At 37.7% G+C, this 21,083-nt stretch overlaps 1 protein-coding gene and 1 long non-coding RNA gene across 2 annotated transcripts in view; one reads left to right on the top strand and one right to left on the bottom strand.

The window, feature by feature from the left end:
• Positions 1-21,083, top strand: part of csmd1b (CUB and Sushi multiple domains 1b) — a 208,127-nt gene that overhangs the window by 58,822 nt on the left and 128,222 nt on the right. Inside the window, exons 11-16 of the mRNA XM_085452803.1 lie at positions 6,686-6,826; positions 10,814-10,935; positions 11,068-11,140; positions 12,238-12,376; positions 18,451-18,638; positions 18,754-18,942. Of these exons, the coding sequence (XP_085308929.1) occupies positions 6,686-6,826; positions 10,814-10,935; positions 11,068-11,140; positions 12,238-12,376; positions 18,451-18,638; positions 18,754-18,942 (852 nt within the window). The remainder of the gene's footprint in view (positions 1-6,685; positions 6,827-10,813; positions 10,936-11,067; positions 11,141-12,237; positions 12,377-18,450; positions 18,639-18,753; positions 18,943-21,083) is intronic.
• On the bottom strand, positions 14,332-15,303 carry LOC146718548 (uncharacterized). The gene is made up of 2 exons (XR_014916581.1): positions 15,187-15,303; positions 14,332-14,580 (listed from the first exon to the last, which is right to left on the bottom strand). It is a non-coding gene; the product is annotated as an uncharacterized LOC146718548 (long non-coding RNA).

Consider the following 21,083-nt stretch of genomic DNA (forward strand, 5'->3'; position numbering starts at 1 on the left):
TATGAGCCTTTTTTCTATCTACTGCTGCCAGCCTGTGAAAGTTGAGGATGGCACACAGAGAACTGTCATTATTGTGTTTTGTGTGACAGCCTTCTGCTTTAAAAGGGCAATTCCAGTGCTAAAACTTTTAATGCCAGCGGTGGCTTCAAAATATGTCCTTACATTCTTCTTCTTTATATAGACAGTAAGCTGAAGGAAAATTCCAGAAATCAAGGGTGACATAACATGAGTGAATATTGCTGATGTAAGCTATAGCGCAGGCTCTAATGCAGGGCTGTGCAATGCAAGCACGTTTATTTTCAGGCACAAATCTTACATCACCAAAAAACTTACTGAAAGTCCAAAATTTCCAATAAAAAAAAATTCTGCTGAGTATCCAAAAATCCTCATAGTATATCCCAATTAACCACATTTTCCAAATTGACTGTACTTCAGCGCTGAAGTGAGAAATAAATGGATGGCTTAAAGCTCATTCTGTATGCCTGTAGTTTTTCCATACCAACAAACTGAGGTAGAGAAACGTGGTGGTTTGCATGCTACCTGATTTTCCCTGGAGTATTCACCATTACTGCACCCAATAATTGTTTTTCATAAGGTTAGCTACTAATTGAACATCCACTTTTCACAGATTATGCTTATTAATCGGTTATCGGTTCTTGGGCTGATGAACACAAACAAATATTTACAAAGATTTATTGATGCCAATTCATTGCCGATGATTGATTGGCAGTGTCTAATTATATGTCCTCATGTCACATAATCAAATGTCTAAAATATCATTGAATTATGCAGCAGAGGCAATCACTCAAACTCTGCTTTTATGCCTTTATAGAAAAGAAATCAAATTTCTATTCACTGAAGGTTTTATATCAACTTGACACTTATGAACTTGCCTTCTTTTGTATTTCTGAATAAAAGAACATGAAATCACAAATGGCAAACAAAAGTGAACAAAGGAACCTCCGTAATAACCCATAAATCCTCTGAGTGGGGCAACAGCAGCATGAAATCCATGCAAAAAAAAAAAGATGACACTTTGGGCTACATTTTGAATGGCATGTAAATGGTTAACTTAATCAGAAAGCCATTATTGTCATCTAATATAAGAGAAGATAGTGACAGACTATTACAAAGGCTTTTCTCTAAATCTCTCCACTTAGATAAGATAACGTAGGATCTTGGCACTCTTTTAGCTATTGTTACGTTGATTCTATTTCCTTCCTGGTCTCTTGCCTATCAATGTAATAATGAATAAGTGAAAGGGCTTTTGAGTTGCTAGAGACTAAAGAGGCTGGCACTTTACAACTCAGTTACTGTGTAGCTTAATTGTGTCTAAGTGCATTGAATCCTAAAATTCAAGTCAAGAAGGAAATAAAAAGAAAAGTTTCTATGGGAGTGTTGTGAAGAACAGCATCTTTATCAGTGAAGTGGTCTTGAAACTCCCTTTCTGTCCCTTGAAGTGATGTCAGCTGACATTGATTTCCATTGCCATCTCTGTTACCTTTAAAAATTCATATGAATTTCATAAAGTCAATAGTAAGAAACTGTCAGTTTTCAGGCTTTTAGCGATCGTCAATACATTTCATCTCATTCCAGTGTATCTGTTTATATCTGCACTTTTAAAATAGCCAACTAAAAAAAAAAACCTACACATATGCATTGTAATAGCTTTTTCACCTCAAAACCTGTAATCAAAGCATCAGCTGGTTCACTGGAATGTCAGAAGATTAATACACTTATTGACCAGAAAAGCAATTACAGCAGCACTTCTCACCTCCGCAGAAGAAATTGCTGCAGAAAAAGAAAGTGACCAAAACAGCAACTTTAGACAAACATTACCTCCATATCTAAATGAAGTTAAAAATTGAGTAACATCTGTATTAAAAGTTTATGTACAAGCAAAAGGCAAAAAAAGAAGGTTGCTGAAAAGTCAAAATAATGATAATGATGTTCAGCATCCATACCAGCGTGCATATGCTATATGTAGTGTTCCTTTATAAATCACCTTAAAAATGTTCCTATATTCCACCCAGGCTTGTCCAACAGATCAATAAAAATCCCTCATGAAGACTGCTGCAGATACAGGACAGTGACACTGAGAGAGTGTTGGCTGCTGCTGATGCTGTAGTTACACTAAACAGGAAATTCTTGCAATTTGAAGTGGTGAAACATGGAGGTGTGCTGTGCTACACCATACGAGTGTCAAGATCCTGATTGAGGCATGCAGACCATCGCTTCCTGTTTGGTATTATGTAAGCGTCTAGACACAGAAATAGCTGAAAAAACAAAACACATTCTCAGTATCTGCAAAATCATTGTTTAACTCTACAAATTCACCAAGGGTGGGGTTTTTCATAGATGATTGTGAAAGCTGATGGAAAGATGTACGGTGAGAAGGCAGAGTGTTTGGCAACCTGGTGTTGCCATCGTGCAAGGCCACGATGCTTCAAAAGACAGCATATGCTCGCCGAAGCAGTTTTATCCAAATAATATCATCAGAATCTAATATAATCTAAGAAAATGAAATTCATAATTGGTGAGATTTAAATAGTATTTCCATTTTCAGTGCTCTCTTTGCCACGTATATAAAATAAATAATTGTGGATATTTGTAAAAAAAAAAAAATATATATATATATATGTCATTTCATCACTTTCAGTTGAGAAATAAATTACAAGGTGATTTTCTGATATGCCCTGCCAGACTTTCAGGAATCTGCCACCTGATGCAATCTGGCATCATCCTCAGTATTTAAGCCAAACCTTGTGCTCCACAACTGACCAGGACTACTGTGGGGATCACGCAATTTGACTCTTTCATCTGAGTTCTGCAGATGTGCTAATGCAATGTGTTCGGTTGTGTAATAATAATAAAAAATGGATCATAGTTTTAAATGGTTACAAATGGAGTTGACGTGTACATTACACTATAGAGATGTTCTTATGAAATTATTATTGTGCTACAAGCAAAAGCACATGATCACGCTGCTGGCCTAAAATAAGTCACATTGCAGATTTATGCGATATATGTTTAATATTTATTGAAATTCACCACGTGATAAGGAATCATTGTAAAATTTCAACATTTGTGTTTAAATCCCTCCAGTCTCTGCAAAGTTTCCAATGTATTGGAATACTTAAGCACAATGTTTTAGGTATCTGTAATTTACTTAAGTAGTTTTGACGTGTGCAAAAGTCGGGGGGGGTATTTTTTTCCACAATACCCGGAAACAGGTATCCTTAAGTTGTGGTTGCAGTACTTCGGCATCTATCTACCCTGCTGAAGAGGAGCCCTTTTTTTTAAAGGGCAGGTCATTTCAAATTATTGTGAGTTCAACAAAGATCAGTGTGTTTGCGGATGTTTGTTGAGCCGTCGCCGTTGCATTTGAAATTTGTCAATTGCAGAGAGGTTTGTCGTACAGTGTGTTGCTAGCTAAAGGTCCAGCTGCTGTATATCCCAGAGAGAGAAAAGATAGAGGGCTAACTTCACTCAGAGATAGAGAAAGATAAGAAACACAAGGGAGGAGAGGAAGAAGAGAGGTCAGATTTATAGGTAAGGACTACTCAGTGGTCTTTGAATATGTGACATCATGATTTTTTCATATTGTGAAACATGCTGTAAATCAAACTGAGTGGACTAACTGTGTAATTTAAAGGCTGCAAAAAAAAATACAGGTTACTGCAGAATAAACAGGTTAGTTGGCTGTACTGTGATGGATTTAAAGTAAAGAACTGTGTGTGACTGGTGCACAGTATCTGTGGTTTCATGCTCAGAGTTGGGTTACATCAAGTGTAGCAGAGTAGATTTTAGATGATGATGCTTAGATTCATTGACTGAAATCCACCTTCATACCAATTTTATACCATTTAGAAAAAAAAAGACAGCCAGTCAGTGTAGAGGATAGAAATCAGCCAAGACAACTCATGAAACATCTGCTGACATCTAGTTGAATTCAGTTGTGTATGTCCACAAAGAGCAGGAGGTCAGCTGACCACAGTCTGTACACTAAGAAAATCTGTTGGAGCTCTTAATAGAAATCATTGTGAGTTATGATTCTTTTGTCCACACTGAGCATTATCTGCACCTGCTGAATTCCACTTGAACCATTGACTATACACATTTTCCTGTTTCCTGTTTCCTCTGAAGAGCTACTTTTACTTTCTTACTTTGAAAACATTTCAGAGCCTGTACTTTTTTTCTTTTACTTACTTGTACTCAGTACAACTTTTACTGGAGTATTTTTAACAGTAGTGTTTGTACCGAATACTGTATAAAAAGTATTAAGTGCAGAATGTCTGTACTTTTTCCATCTCTGTATAAAGCCCCTTTATTTTTGTCTTTGTAGATCCATACGTTCCCATACTTTTCTTTAAAGGCCTGTTTGTACCACTGTGGTTATATATCTGGTTCAAAACATAAGACATTGAGCCACATGAACAAGGGAAATTTATAGCTGTCCATGACCACAATAATTACCACCTGTGTATTTCTCTTACCCATGCACCAGAGACTGCAGATGTTTCCTGTGACTTGTTATATTCTTTCATTACCATTTTGGGATCCTTTTTTATAGAGTATATGTACATATCCCAGTGATCTCAACCTGGAAAGTTGCTTTTCTATGTGCTGTAGTCCAGTTTTTATGACACTCCCCCCTGATTCTGTCGTTGCTGCTTGGATCACTGGGGAGCGCACTGAAGAGTAGAATATCTTCTTCCAAACAAAAGTTTATAACTACTTTTTGCAGTAAATGGTCTGATGCTGTGACACAAATGTCTTAGACAGACCTGAGGTGATGTATGATTACAGCAGTACAGGCGAAGGGGTGGAAGTTTCAGACTATTCAACTCATATAGAGTGCGTCCTTTTATGACTGTCTAGTGATACCTCAGTGTTGGAGCACACTGAAACATACCAGCTAAGTTATGCTATTCATTGCAATGATGTACCCTGAGGGGATGATGAGTACTTGGAACAAGATAATGCTCCTTCCCATGGTGATGGAATTGTCCGGAAATGCATGGTTCAATACTCATTGAGGTGCAATACCATCAATGACCCAGACACCACAGTCACCTGATATTAGTCTCTTGGGCATTCACTCAAATGCAGCATCTGTACAAAAGAGCTTCTATGTATCATCTTTTGGCAAGCATGACACACTAATGTGTGTCTGGTTTCCTTTTATACTCGGATCTTCAGGTTTCTTGCTTGTTATTTGGATCAATGCGATAGTGCACAGGTGTTGCTTTCATGCTATGAGTGTTCAAAATTGGAAATTGGAAATAATCTTCGAGATAGGTGTCCTCGGGATAATGCCATTTTTGTTCAGTTAACAAGTTAAAGGGTCATGAATGAATGCCTTTCTTGTCGCTCTGTACTAGGCATGTTTACATCTAGTACTATTTAGTAGTAACTGTTACTATACAGTGCATTCAGTATGGACTACTTTTACTGGAGATTTCTTCCTATTTTTTATTTTTATTTTTGATGTTGTTGTTGTTGTTTTAAATTCTAAGTGAAGGAAACTGTTTCCAGGGCCTACTCCGTGGATCGGCTTCCTCCGAGGCGTGGACGTCTATCAGCAGAGAATGTACCTTCACCTATCAGCAGAGAATGTCCCTTAGTCTGTAACACAGTCAAATATATTCTCAAGTAATATTCAAGCATGCCATTCAGCGTGTTAGTACGAGCAGCTCGGGAGCAGCTTGGGAGAACAAGAAAACAGAGACTGCTTTAGATTGTCTTCCCAAAGTGACTCAACTTTATTCACAAGTACAACAGTTTATATAGAGGGTAAAATTCATGAGACAGCAGATTATTAGTTTAAACCAGTACAGACCAAGATAAGGCAGCGTCTTCCTGCCCTTGGGTGAAGAAGCATCCTTTGTGTAGTTTATTAGTTCAGCTACAATTGTGATTATCTCAGCGACATATTTTCAAGGCACAAAACGAAGAGTTCTTACATTAGTGAAATCTGAAACAAACCATTTGGCCTTCAACAGGCGTCTAAAAGATTAAGAAACTAATGTAGCTGAGGGAGTGATCTCTGTGGTATTTCAACCTTGTACCAGCCTGTGATTCTCACACATCAATTCTTGGGTCAAAGAGAAAAATAACTAAAACAAAGGGGCCTTATTGAATGACAGAGTTTTCCTGCATAATGTCACTATAAAACAATATCCAGTAAATGCTACCATGGTACTAAAATACCTAACACTAAGCATGCAGAGAAGCAAGTTATCCTTCAGCGGCCTATAGTTAACATTGACATTTTAACAGACTTTTCTTGTTGTTCTCATTAAAACTCACAACAGTTGTTAGGCTTTACCAGGACCAGCTTAATCATTTACATTCATTTAGATCAGGTCAGTTATTTGAATGTCAATAATTTGTTACACCATGAATACATTTCATACTTTGGCACTTCTACTTCTAATGCTTAAATAAAGCATTATGTGCTTATCATGCATATTAGTAAGCATTTAGCAAGTGTGTCAGGAACTGCTAAATCATCTCAGTGTTTTGTTTTCTCTTAACCCTAATTACACCTAATTCACCTCTTTGAGCTCCCTTGGGATGAGCCTTTCTCTTTCCAAGTCTGGCCTGATTTTATACAGGATAAATTAGATAAGCAATATTAAATGTCTCTCTAAAATAATGTTTAAATTGTGCTTGATTTTAGGTCTGTCTGAGCCAACAACATTTGGGACATTCTCAGGAAAAGATGTTCCATCACAGATCGCCTCAAACGGTCACATCATGAGACTGGAATTTCAGTCTGATCATTCAAATACTGGGAAGGGCTTCAATATCAGCTATACCAGTAAGTATCAACTACCTACTTATTGCTCAGTCCATTTGTTGTTTAGGCCGTAGTAAACACCCTTAGCTTACTAAGTCACTGGGGGAAAATGTGCAATCTCAACCAGTTGGTGAGCGGTTACTGGAGGTTGCAAACAAAGAGACTAGTCAGTAGCCCACTGGCACTAGGAAAAATCTGTGCTTCTACAGTGGTCCCTGGAGACTGACACTAGGTGAAATCGGTTGCAAAGTGGTATGAATTGTGCACTGAAAACCTTCTTGGTTGCCTGCAGATTACTGTGATTGCTTGTAGTTTGCATGGAAGATGCAGATTTGTCTGCAAAAACTCAGAAACTCTTGTGAAAAGCATGATGAAAACCAGAAATGGATTTGCATTGAAGTAAAGATGCACCATTTGAAATGTGTTGGTGGATGTCCTCTATTTCGGCTCTCTGCTGCAATTTTTTCCCATTTTTCAGCTACTCCGTGAGTAGTTATTGAGTATTAGCAGAAAGATCTGTGTCTTCTGTGCATACTGCAGTGACTATGATAGTCTACTAGTCACAAAGAGGATTTGGGGTAGCAGCCTCTTTGCAACCAACCAAATATCCATTAAGATCTCTACCAGCGTACTACCTCATTGTTGTATTTGAATTTGGTTTAAATTTTTTTTAAGTAACTGTCATTTTTTTCCCAGCAGTTCTTCTGACAAATGACAGCATGTTGTTTTGACACTTTGACAAATTTTTATTAAGAATACTTCCAGGGTCACTTCAGTGGAGTTTTAATAGCCGAAATTTGTTAAACAATACGGACATTCCAACAGTAAAACTGAGATGCAACACTTCTACCACCATGTAATCAGAGACAAAAGCAGAAATCAGTTGTCAACATACTGCTATACATTATGTTCTAGGGTAGATCCTAGCGAGTGTCCCTTTTTTTAAACAAATGATTTACTGATTATCAAGCTGAGTATTGCTATGTAACTCAATGCACATCTTTAAAACATATAAGCTACATTTACAACTAAATTCTGAGGATTTGCTTCCGGAGCTTGTTGTATAGCTAGTATCTTCATATACTAGTTAAGATCCATATTAAATATAGCTCAGAGTAAAATACCTTTTCATATGCTAACCACCTCAGAATGGCACTTCGTTATGATTAATATAATACCGACATCAGCATTACTGCACCTGACGTTACCTTAACCTGTCCTGTTTGACTTCTTCTGCTTGACTGATCCTATATGGTAAATGGCCTGTATTTGTACAGCGCTTTACTAGTCCCTAAGGACTCCAAAGCACTTTACACATCCAGTCATCCACCCATTCACACACACATTCACACACTGGTGATGGCAAGCTACATATGCATATCTTACTTTCACCCAGTTAAGCCTGTCCCATTGTCAGAGTTTGAACCCAGCTACTCCATCCTGTATATTTATCCACTCTAAGCTGAACTAGTTCTGCCTGAGTGATTCAGATTCATTCAGTGTGATTACCATGCACTTCTGCACCATTTCACACACTGCCTCCCAAATGACCTTGTCTTTGGCTCTTCCTTTAGAGGTGGCATTTGACAAATGAAAATAGTGTGTGTGTGTGTGTGTGTGTGTGTGTGTGTGTGTGTGTGTGTGTGTGTGTGTGTGTGTGTGTGTTTTTTAACCTAGTGAAAAAAAACTGAGCATAATAAATAACAAAGTGTACTATTTCAAATCCTAACACAAATGAAAGGTTTGATGCACCTCAAACGAAAAATTAATATGTAGTTAAATAAAAATCATATTAAATTAAATGCCTCTCAAACTTTTTACCTGGCAGAAAAGAAAAATGCTGAAATACATTCATATAGTTTTTAGTGGTGAAACTTTTTGAAAATGTAATTTGAAAACCTGATGACATAAATTCTACACTGGGACTTAAAAATATCAAACGTATTGTGCTGTTTCAGTAATTTGGTCTATTAACATTTTAATGCATATATGAATATCAAGAGGTTATGCTGTGGGTATATTTATATGAATTGTGTTAGAAACTCAAGAATGAATGCAAGACTGTGCAGTTATTTGGTGAAAGCGGTGCACTGGGAGCCAATAACTGTTCGCAGATTTGAATCTATCCTACAAATAAATTGATCCTATATATTATGAGGACATCATGCGTAAAAATGTGCTTTAGCCTATGACAGCTAAGGTTATTAATGATATATTTAAAATGGAATATATCCAAATTCTGTTTTTAATCACTTTTAGAGGAAGATGATCATTTCCAAAAAACAATTTTGACCTTATATATGTTCACTTTTTGTTTCTTTAACAATTTGTTTTAAACTAAACCATACTTTGGGCAAAAAGAGACTGGACTCACTATTGTCCCTTGAGGTAGAAAGTGGAACTACTTGGGTCTAGCTCAGTGGTGTCCAAACCCAGGCCTCGAGGGTCGGTATCCTGCAGGTTTTAGATGTGTCCTTGAGCCGTCACAGCTGATTTAAATGGCTAAATTACCTCCTCAACATGTCGTGAAGTTCTCCAGAGGCCTGGTAACGAACTAATCATTTGATTCAGGTGTGTTGACCCAGGGTGAGATCTACAACCTGCAGGACCCGCCCTTGAGGCCTGGAGTTGGCCCATCCCTGACCTAATGAATCAGATGTCCACTTCAACTACAAAACAATGCAAGAATAAATTTATACATGGAACAGATTTAGACTCTTTGGATAAGTAAAAACTCTGAATAAATAAGTCTAGAGTTAGACCAATCTGAGACTTTCCCACATTATACAATATTGTTGACATTCTTGACAGCATTGACATTGTTGACAATATTGTGGACCCAGTGTGAGATCTAAAACCTGCAGGACACCGGCCCTCGAGGCCTGGAGTTGGCCAAGCCTGGTCTAGCTGGTTAGCCTGCTAACTTTAGTGCATATTGCTCCTTAATGTCAAAATTCTTATTTCCTCACTAACTACAGCTAATCTTTAAAATGTTTACATCTTACTAACAAATGGTTTACTCAAAATTTTAAATTACAAAATGCATTCACTGTAAGATGCATAGTTATTCTTATCTGAGGTCAACTATTGAGTTCATCTTTTTTCTGTTATAGCCGAAATATCATTTAGTTTTTATTTTTTCCTTTTTTTTATGCCATATGTTTCTACCTTTCCCTGTCACTATGGCTTCTTCTTAACTTCTTCAGCCTTAGTTGGCCTTTTTTTCATCTTCTACTGGGTTCAAACCAATGACTGTATTGGTTTAAACATATCATTTGAATATTTTGTATGCTGGCATTTCGTGCTTTTTCTCATACGTATCTTCTAGTCTTTTCTTCCTCTTCTATAATATCAGGTTGTTGAAGGAGTACAAGGGCTACTTTATCTGTGTCTGCCTTTGGCCTATATAGTACTTTCTCTACATGCATATTTGAACACATATTTGAATACTGCTACAAGACTGTATGTAATATACAGTATGTGTGCATTTTTGTTTGTGTACCTGCCATTTCCCTTGTGGCTCTCATTTTTTTCCCTACGTCCTCTCCTTTCTCTCACTGCTCCCATTTCCCTCCATCAGCAGCTAATCAACCTGAGACATGTCCAATCTCAGGTTAATCTCTGGAATGGGGATAATATAAGCTTAACATGACAAGGTTGAGTCCACATAAAGATAATTCCATTCCCATATTTCCATATCAGTGGAGATGTCACATTCACTGACAGTGATACAGCAGCGGTTTCATTTTTTTCCTCTGGCAGAACCAATTTTTCGGTATTAAAATAAATTGAAAAAACTGGTAAAAACTGCTCAAATGAATAAATATGCATACATATTTTGAACCACTTAACCAGAGTGTAGTTGCAATCTGCCAGCTTTCTCTTTTTTTCAGATTACGTCTTTGTTCTTTCCTTTTCAAATTAATTTGCCTTTGTTTGATACAGTAATTCAATCTTATGTGTCTTAGCCCCAGTTTTAACTTTTCTCTGGTTATTTTCTCTCTGTAGCATTTGGTCAGAATGAATGTCATGACCCAGGAGTCCCAGTAAATGGTCAGAGGTACGGTGACCAGTTTCAGCTTGGCAGCTCAGTGGCGTTTCGCTGTGATCAAGGATTCATTCGGACTCAGGTAATAATCATTTGAAAGTATCATTATCACACTTTTTAACACAATTTTGAAATGATTGTCATAATCGGTGTCCATAGTTGTGTGGTAAAACCTAGTATAAATGTAACCTTTCTTTAAATTGTGTATTTCCAGGGGTCCGATCAGGTCACCTGCATTATTCAGGATGGAAATGTTGTCTGGTCTGCAGCTGTACCTCGCTGTGAAGGTAAACCTAAGCAGACACCTACACATAAGAACTGTTTACTGTATATAGGAGTATAATGTTCCACAAAACATTCAACTATTTTAGCGATTACCATACAGCTCAAGTGTGTTTATGCACCTTTGGAACAATTAAATTTTCTCTTTTAATTGATTTTAGCCTTGCAGTCTGGACACATCATTCTTTCTAAAGAATAATCTTTAAATGAGACTGGCACATGTTGTACCAAAGCTTTTCAGGGACACATATTCATTTATTTAGACACCGAAAGACAGAGATGTACTATTAGGACAAAATCAAATTGAACATGGGGGGGTCATCTTTTTAACTATGGAGTACGAGAGAATATCATCTCTCCTGTTCTTGAAGATCCCATCCAAAAAAACTGCTCCTTCAGTATGCATTCTGTGTTTTTTTTTTTCTTTTCTTGCTGAAAGTCTGGATTTATGAGAGCAATCAAATATGCAAAGGTATGAGCTACTTGAAAAGACAAGCCACTGCAAATTATATGTTGTAGCAATGAATAATGAAGAAACCATGAATTCCAGGTCTGGAGTTTTTTATGTTTAATTCAGGTTCTAGACAGACTCAAAATGAATAAGAATAAAAACCGAACATGATACGATGTCTGATATTTCATTTTATTTGAAAGAAACAACTCAACGGGAGATAATTATTGTTTTTTAATGTGTCATAATTGAAATTTTGGAACTGAGCTATAAAGTAGTGACGGTATGTGCCAGTGTTGCTGCCTGCAGTTTGTGCAGGGAAACGGAGAGTTATTTTTTGGCACCATTTGACACATAAATATATTTAATTCCTCCTATAAATTATAATGTGATAATTATTTTGGGCTTTTTCAAACATCACTAACTCAAAATTGCTTACTGTAGCACATGATGGGCTCACTGTAATTTCTGAAGGTAAATGTTTATGTATGAAATATAGAAATTCAGAGTGGATTAGAATGATAAAATAAACAGAGCAGACAATTATTCTGCTAACTTAATGAAATAGGAGCAATTTACAGACATTTACAAGGAGAAAATGATTAATTTTATTTCCTGTGGTTGTGTGTGGGGGTCTTTGTTTCCATCCAGCTCCCTGTGGAGGGCATCTTACAGCTCCTACAGGTGTTTTGCTATCTCCTGGTTGGCCCTCCTTTTACAAAGACTCTCTGAACTGCCAGTGGGTGATTGAAGCACAAGCAGACCATGCTGTAAAGATACACTTTGACAAGTAAGTGTATTACTCAACTATGCTGTTGACTGATTTGTCAAATGTGTTTGCTCAAAAATTGTTGACATTTGACTGTTAATGGTTAGATAATATGGTACGGTTAGGGAGTGCATTATTTAGTTAATATTTTACTTGGGCAGTCTTTCACATGCAATATAAGGTAGTCAGATATAGATGAGGCTGGTGAGTTACTGCTGCAGTAAATGATTAATGTTGGCTTTTTACATTTTTTTTCTTCTGGAAACAAGCCACAGACAGATGCAGTGTAGCCTGAAACTGCAATAGCAGAAATTTGTCTTTTTGAAATGTGACGTACACGCCGAGTTATCTTCATCGCCTATGAGACATTTCATTTGTGGACGATTCAGCATACTTCTTCTGAAGCAGAGGCTAGTTAATTTTTCATTTAGCTGGTCAGATATAATTATTCAGATACCGCGTTGTTGCAGTGTGTCAGTAGCTCCCAAATCTTGGTTTCTGTTCAACTAGATAGGTTGGTGATATACAACATCCTTTTTCTGGATCATCTACTATTTGATGCTTAGACCCAAAAATCGACTGATTAGGCCCTGTAGCTCCAACTTAATGCAAATGGGTTAATTAGTGTTTAAGTGTTTTAGCTATTTAATAGAATAATTCAATTCAATTCAATTTTATTTATATAGCGCCAAATCACAACAAAAGTCGCCTCAAGGCGCTTCATAGATACAGAGAAAAACCCAACAATCATATGACCCCCTATGACCAAGCACTTTGGCAACAGTGGGAAGGAAAAACTCCCTTTTAACAGGAAGAAACCTCCGGCAGAACCAGGTTCAGGGAGGGGCGGCCATCTGCTGCGACCGGTTGGGGTGAGAGAAGGAAGACAGGATAAAGACATGCTGTGGAAGAGAGACAGAGGTTAATAACAGATATGATTCAACGCAGAGAGGTCTGTTAAAACATAGTGAGCGAGAAAGGTGACTGGAAAGGAAAAACTCAATGCATCAAGGGAATCCCCCGGCAGCCTACATCTATTGCAGCATAACTAAGGGAGGATTCAGGGTCACCTGGTCCAGCCCTAACTATATGCTTTAGCAAAAAGGAAAGTTTTAAGCCTAATCTTAAAAGTAGAGATAGTGTCTGTCTCCCGAATCCAAACTGGAAGCTGGTTCCACAGAAGAGGGGCCTGAAAACTGAAGGCTCTCCCTCCCATTCTACTTTTAAATACTCTAGGAACAACAAGTAGGCCTGCAGAGCGAGAGCGAAGTGCTCTAATAGGGTGATATGGTACTACAAGGTCCTTAAGATAAGATGGGGCCTGATTATTTAAGACCTTGTATGTGAGGAGCAGGATTTTGAATTCAATTCTGGATTTAACAGGAAGCCAATGAAGGGAAGCCAAAACAGGAGAAATATGCTCTCTCTTTCTAGTCCCTGTCAGGACTCTTGCTGCAGCATTTTGGATTAGCTGAAGGCTTTTCAGTGAGTTTTTTGGACATCCTGATAATAATGAATTACAGTAGTCCAGCCTGGAAGTTATAAATGCATGAACTAGTTTTTCAGCGTCACTCTGAGACAGGATATTTCTAATTTTAGAGATGTTGCGCAAATGGAAGAACGCAGTCTTACATATTTGTTTAATATGCACAGCAAATCCAGCATGTCCAAATTAACACTGTCGGATTTGATTTCAACACTGTTGAAGTGTCTATATGGGTCCACACCAGAGAGTGTTAATTTAACTCTTTTTGGAGAGTTGGTACGTTAACTCTGATTTAGTGTTAAACACCAAATCTGTCTGGAGTTGATAATTTAACACTTGGTGTTAAGAGTTTATATATTAACTCTCAAAAGAGTATTTTAGTTTAACTACGTAAGAGTTATCTTCTAATTCATTCTAAAAAGCGGGAATTTTACTGTTCTGAACTTCTAGAAATTTCTTTTGGAAATAAACATTTACTAAAAAGATGCAATGGTTTTTGAAAAACATTTATTCTGAACTGTGCACCACAATTTCAAAACATTTTCTGAAAGACGTAACAGTGTACATGTTCTCACTTTCATTAGAATTTTGTTTATCAAAAGGTCTGACATGGTAAATGCAAATAACAGCATTCTCATCACTTATTTCTTCAATACAATATGCATGTCCTTCATTCATCCCTTTGTGGAACTTCAACGCACTTCTGCTCTCCCCCATATTCCATCTTCACAAGCATATCCTGTGCGGAGATTGAATAAAAATTAGTTGACACTAATTAATGGCACAAATAATCCAGTAAACAATTGCAGCACAGTAAAAAAAAAAAAAAAAAAAAGGAATCCTCTTTGAGCCATTACTTGTGTAAAGTATTTTCCCAAAAGACAAATACACAGGCAACAGGTAATACTGAACTAAATGTAAAACCTCAACCTTTTTAATTTTTACCTAAACCGTGTGCACAAAACTCTGGAGGGATCTAAATTCTAACGTAGAACCCAGTCAGGACGTCAGCTACTGCTGTTTGCTCGTGTTTTTATTTTTATTTTTATGGGCGATCGTTTTCAGGCTTCAAGTAGCACCATTATACCAACATTTCACATTCTAGACATTGTTTTAGGTGTATTTGACCAAAAGTTTGACTGAAAATTCACATGCAAGCTTTTTTTTCAAGGCTGTGGTATTTGCACGCAAACAATACCTTTCAGCTAGCTAAAACAGAATATTATGCTATCACCGAGCAACATGGCTAATGCCTTTCACACAGCTTTGTCTCAACTCCAAAGAGCCACAGAAGTAAAAGCTCATAATAATAATAATTGAAACAATCTTTGAAAAAATGACTTACCAAGCATGGCAAACAACTCAAATATGTAGAGCAAAATGTTCTGAAACGGCTTCACTTCAGCTTCGATTGGAGCCGTGCTGGGGGCGGAGTCTGTGAATTTACTCTGTTGGTGTCATAGCCCCTGTAGGAGTTCAGAGTTAAGAGGTCAAGAGTTAATGTTTCCATTGTAACACCTCCAGATTTGACAGAGAAACACTCATTTTTAACACTCGATTTTAACTACTATCATTTTACACCTCAGAGTTACATTAAAAGAATGTGACTCTGCTTAGAGTAAAATTAACTCTACTTTTGCAAGAAGACCATTAACACCAAAACATTTAACACTTTTGAATTTGCTGTGTGTGCATTGAAGGATATGTCCTGGTCAAAAATGACTCCAAGGTTCCTCACAGCGTTACTGAAGGCCAAGGTAATGCCATCCTGAGTAAGAATCTGGTTAGATACCATATTTCTAAGCTTTTCAGGGCCGAGTACAATAACCTCAGTTTTATCTGAATTAAGAAGCAGAAAGTTAGCGGCCATCCAGGTCTTTATGTCTTTAAGACATTCCTGCAGTTTAACTAATTGGTCTGTGTTATCTGGCTTCATGGGTAGATAGAGCTGGGTGTCATCTGCATAGCAGTGAAAATGTATGCTATGTCTTCTAATGATGCTGCCTAAGGGAAGCATATATAATGTAAACAGAATTGGTCCTAGCACTGAACCCTGTGGAACTCCATAATTAACCTCAGTGTGTGAAGAGGACTCTCCATTTACATGCACAAATTGGAGTCTATTAGATAGATATGATACAAACCACTGCAGTGCAGTACCTGTAATACCTACAGCATGTTCTAATCGCTCTAATAGGATATTATGGTCAACAGTATCGAATGCTGCACTGAGGTCTAGCAGGACAAGCACAGAGATGAGTCCACTGTCAGAGGCCATAAGAAGATCATTTGTAACCTTCACTAAAGCTGTTTCTGTGCTGTGATGAACTCTGAAACCTGACTGAAACTCTTCAAATAAGCCATTCCTCTGCAGATGATCTGTTAGCTGTTTGACAACTACTCTTTCAAGGATTTTTGATATGAAAGGAAGGTTGGAGATTGGCCTATAATTAGCTAAGACTGCTGGGTCTAGAGATGGCTTTTTGAGTAAAGGTTTAACTACAGCCAGCTTGAAGGCCTGTGGTACATAGCCGATCATTAGAGATAGGTTGATCATATTTAAGATCGAAGAATTAATTAATGGCAGGACTTCTTTGAGCAGTTTTGTAGGAATGGGGTCTAAAAGACACGTTGATGGTTTGGAGGAAGTAATTATTGAAGTTAACTCAGAAAGATCAATTGGAGAAAAATAGTCTAACTTAACATCAATGGTACTAAGAGTAGCTGTAAATAATATTACATCTGTGGGATGATTATTGGTAATTTTTTCTCTAATGATAAAAATTTTATTTGTGAAGAAGTTCATGGAGTCATTACTAGTTAACGTTAAAGGGATGGTTGGCTCAACAGAGCTCTGACCTTTTGTCAGCCTGGCTACAGTGCTGAAGAGAAACCTGGGGTTGTTCTTATTTTCTTCAATCAGTGATGAATAGTAAGATGTTCTGGCTTTGCGGAGGGCTTTCTTATAAAGCAGCAAACTATTTCTCCAGGCTAAATGATGATCCTCTAAATTTGTGACACGCCATTTCCTCTCCAGATTACGAGTCATCTGCTTTAGGGTACGTGTTTGAGAATTATACTACGGAGTCAGGTACTTCTGATTTGAGACCTTAGTTTTCACAGGACCTACAGTATCCAGAGTCGTACGTAGTGAGGAGGTGAAATTATTAACAAGATAATCGACCTCTGTTGGGGTAGTGTTCAGATAGCTGCTCTGCTCTATGTTGGTACAGGGCATTGAAGATGATAACAGTGGGTGGATTATATTCTTAAACTTAGTTACAGCACTTTCAGAAAGACATCTACTTTGATAAAGTCTACTCTCCACCGCTGTGTAATCAATTATTGTAAATGTAAATGTTATCAGGAAATGATCAGACAGCAGAGGGTTTTCAGGAAACACTGTTAAATGTTCAGTTTCTATGCCATATGTTAAAACAAGATCTAGAGTGTGATTAAAGTGGTGGGTGGGTTCTTTTACATTTTGAGAAAAACCAATTGAGTCTAATAACAGATTAAATGCCATGTTGAGGCTGTCATTTTTAGCATCTACATGGATGTTAAAATCACCCACAATAATTATTTTATCTGAGCTCAGAACTAAATCCAATAAAAAGTCTGTGAAATCAGAGAGAACTCTGTGTAAGGCCCAGGTGGACGATAGATGATAACAAGTAAGACTGGTTTCTGAGTTTCACAGCTGGGGTGGACGAGGCTAAGCATCAGGCTTTCAAATGAATTAAAAGTCTGTCTTGGTCTTTCATTAATTAATAGGCTGGTGTGAAAAATTGCTGCCACACCGCCCCCTCGGCCTGTGCTTCGAGATTTCTGGTAGTTAGAATGACTCGGGGGTGTTGATTCATTTAAACTAACAGAATCATCCTGCTGCAACCAGGTTTCTGTAAGGCAGAGTAAATCAATTTGTTGATCAATTATTAAGTCATGTACTAACAGAGACTTGGAGGAGAGAGACCTAATATTTAATAATCCACATTTCACTGTTTTACTCTTTGGTCCAGAGTACTGTATTGTTCTTTCTTTGTAATTGTTTATATTTAAGTTGTTTGTTGCTGGTTTTTAGTTTGTTTTTTTGTCTTTTTGGAAGCTGACACAGTCTCTATGGAGATGGGTTTTTGGGGGGGTAGCAGGAGGAGAGAAGCTGCAGAGAGGCGTGTAAGACTGCAACTCTGCTTCCTGGTCCCAACTCTGGATAGTCATATTTTCGGGGGTTTTAATAAATTTGTCCATATTTCTAGAAATGAGAGCTGCTCCATCCAAAGTGGGATGGATGCCGTCTCTCAACACCAGGTTTCCTCCAGAAGGTTTGCCAATTATCTATGAAGCCCACATCATTTCTGGGACACCACTCAGACAGTCAGCAATAGGTGTGACTGATTGATTGCTTACATATCAGTCAAGTTTCTTATATGGTAGTACTTTGTTATAGCTCAGTGTTTTGTTTTGTTTTTGCCTACAGTGGATAAATTGTGCAAAATGAACAATATTGGCGAGTTTCTCTTTTTTCAGCGTTGGAATTTATTAACATGTATAACTTGCAGTTGTGAATTTCATGTGCGTGTTTTTTTTTGTTTTTTTTTTGTTTCTCTAGGTTCCAGACAGAAGTCAACTATGACACACTGGAGATCAGGGATGGCCCCTCAGCATCCTCTCTCCTGATCGGCGAATACCATGGTACCCAAGCGCCTCATTTCCTGATTTCCACATCAAACTTCCTGTTCCTGTTGTTCACTACAGACAACAGCCGCTCTGCCACAGGCTTCAGCATCAGATATGAAAGTAAGTCTAAATGACTGATAGACTGAAATGCCTGGTAGACACACTCGAAATTGCTTACAGACGCAAATACACTCAACCTTTTGACACTGCGGCGGTTGTGTGATGTGATTTTCAGGTGTGAAAATGGAGTCAGACTCGTGTCTTGATCCTGGTATCCCAGTGAATGGTCGTCGCCATGGCAGCAGCTTTTCCATTGGCTCTCGTGTGTCATTTACATGTGACCCGGGATACACACTTAGCGATCAGGAGCCAATTGTTTGCGAGCAGAATCATCAGTGGAGTCACGCTCTTCCCAGTTGTGATGGTTAGTATCTTCTTTTATTTTATTTGATCTCTTACAGGAATTACCCTGTAGCGTGAGTAATACAATCAGGGGCGAATGCTGTTCTCTCGTGACTCACCTCACACATAGTTTCACATTCTCTAAACATGGAAAAGAGTGAAAAAACGTTGTCAACATACAGCACATACTGACAGAGCAGGCCATTGTGGTTTGGGGTTTGTTTTCTTTTAACTAAAGACATTGCCCAGTTTTTGCCTCCAGAAGTGCTTAGTTGGGAGAACAGCTTGAAATAGCTTTATAAATACACCTCTCAAGCCAAAAGCTGCATTAAATGCTTTCATTGGCAAAATAAGTCATCTTGAGCTGAATTTAATTCTGGCCAAATTGTTGTTTGATTGATTATGTGTGTTTTAGAGTTGATGTTTTTAATTCTCCAACTGAATATTGCAACTAAGAAATAGTAGCCACCACAGTCTTTTGTAGGGATTTTTATCTAATCATTTTATTTACACTGGAAATCAATGTATGAGCTCTTTTTTAAGTTAATCTGGCACTACAGGAAAAGTTGAAATTGCATCTTGCTTTGATAGACTTTTGAAAGATTGCTAAATATCAGACTTTGTTATACTATTTAGCACTTTTCTTACAATCCATCTCAACTATAACTATATACATCTCTGTCTTTCGGTGTCTAAATAAATGAATATGTGTCCTTGAAAAGCTTTGGTACAACATGTGCCAGTCTCATTTAAAGATTATTCTTTAGAAAGAATGATGTGTCCAAACTGCAAGGCTAAAATAAATTAAAAGAGAAAATTTAATTGTTCCAAAGGTGCATAAACACACTTGTGTTCGCTGCACCTTGGACAGGGCTCCATTCTATCACTTGGCTACAACATACAGGCAGATGCACACTGAACTTGACATCTGCTGTATGTACATTTTCTCTGAAGATCTAGAGACACTGTTTTTTTCACTCATGTTCAATCCTGTCCTCATAGCTAAACATTTTTAAGGGAATGTTTTTTTGTTTGTTAAGCCACTTACCACTGACATATGAATCATTCAAAAAATAAAATAAGCCTCTAACTCAGGGGACAGCTTTGTGTCTACACATAACAGACAATATAAAGTAGCAAGGAGGCAGTTTTTAAATTGCCCCTTTAAGCACTTTGTTACTAGCAGCCTAGTGAAAAAACACATCATTTGTCAATTTCAGTCAGTTGATGCTGTCAAAACAAGTGGATTCTGAACTCAAAAAAGTACAGTTAAACTTTCCTCTACCATGTGATAAAGCAGGTAGAGGAAAGCAGCTTCCTTTTTCAGCATTGCAAACAAGACAGAACATATCAATCATGGACTGGCCTCCCCAGAGCGTTGATGTCAATATTATTGAAGCAATGTGGGATCATCTTGACAGAGAACAGAACTAAATCTGGCCAACATCCAAAGAAGAGCTTTAAATGTCCTTCAAGAACCTTGGAGGACTATTCCTGAAAACTACCTAGATTCATTAAAAGTACGCTTGCTCAAGAGAGTTCAGGCTGTGTTGAGGAATAAAGGTGGTCATAACCAAATATTGACATTCATGCTCACTGAAGTTGCACAGAAACTTCTTTTGTGTTTCCTTATGTTGGCGCAATTTTGCATGCACTTTAATAAATCTCTATCCGTATTCTCCATTTGGTAGCAAAAAGTAAAGAATTGATGGGTGGCTCAAGATTTCTGCAGATTACTGTTTATACTAAATTTTCTGCGTGGTCACTTCATTTCTACACTGACCCTGAACATTGAAACCTCGTTTGAATATCAACACAAAATACAGGAGACTAAAGATGGAAGAGGCAGAAAAGAGGATCAGTCTGTGTCAGAGGTAAAAGACATTTGAAAGGGAAGGTGCTTTCAGTGACACCAGTAGCTACTTTCCTTCATAGCAGAATATTGAAGAAAAAAAAGTCTGTTCTCTCACTTCTGCCTTTTGCCCTTTAACTTTTTGCAACAGACAGCTGTAATTGAGCAAACAGTCTTCACTCCCACCACAATGACTCAAGCTGGACATTTAGCCTTTGTGAACTTATTTAGGTCAATAGAAATTACTGAAACAGATGCTCCCTGGCTATTCAAAGGGCTTCCTAGTGAGCGTTTTTCCACAGCTTATGCTA

This window comes from Copadichromis virginalis, linkage group LG1, assembly GCF_057382275.1.
Source record: "Copadichromis virginalis isolate Kocher_CV1m ecotype Utaka linkage group LG1, C_Virginalis_male_GT1.1, whole genome shotgun sequence".
Taxonomy (NCBI): Eukaryota; Metazoa; Chordata; class Actinopteri; order Cichliformes; family Cichlidae; genus Copadichromis; species Copadichromis virginalis.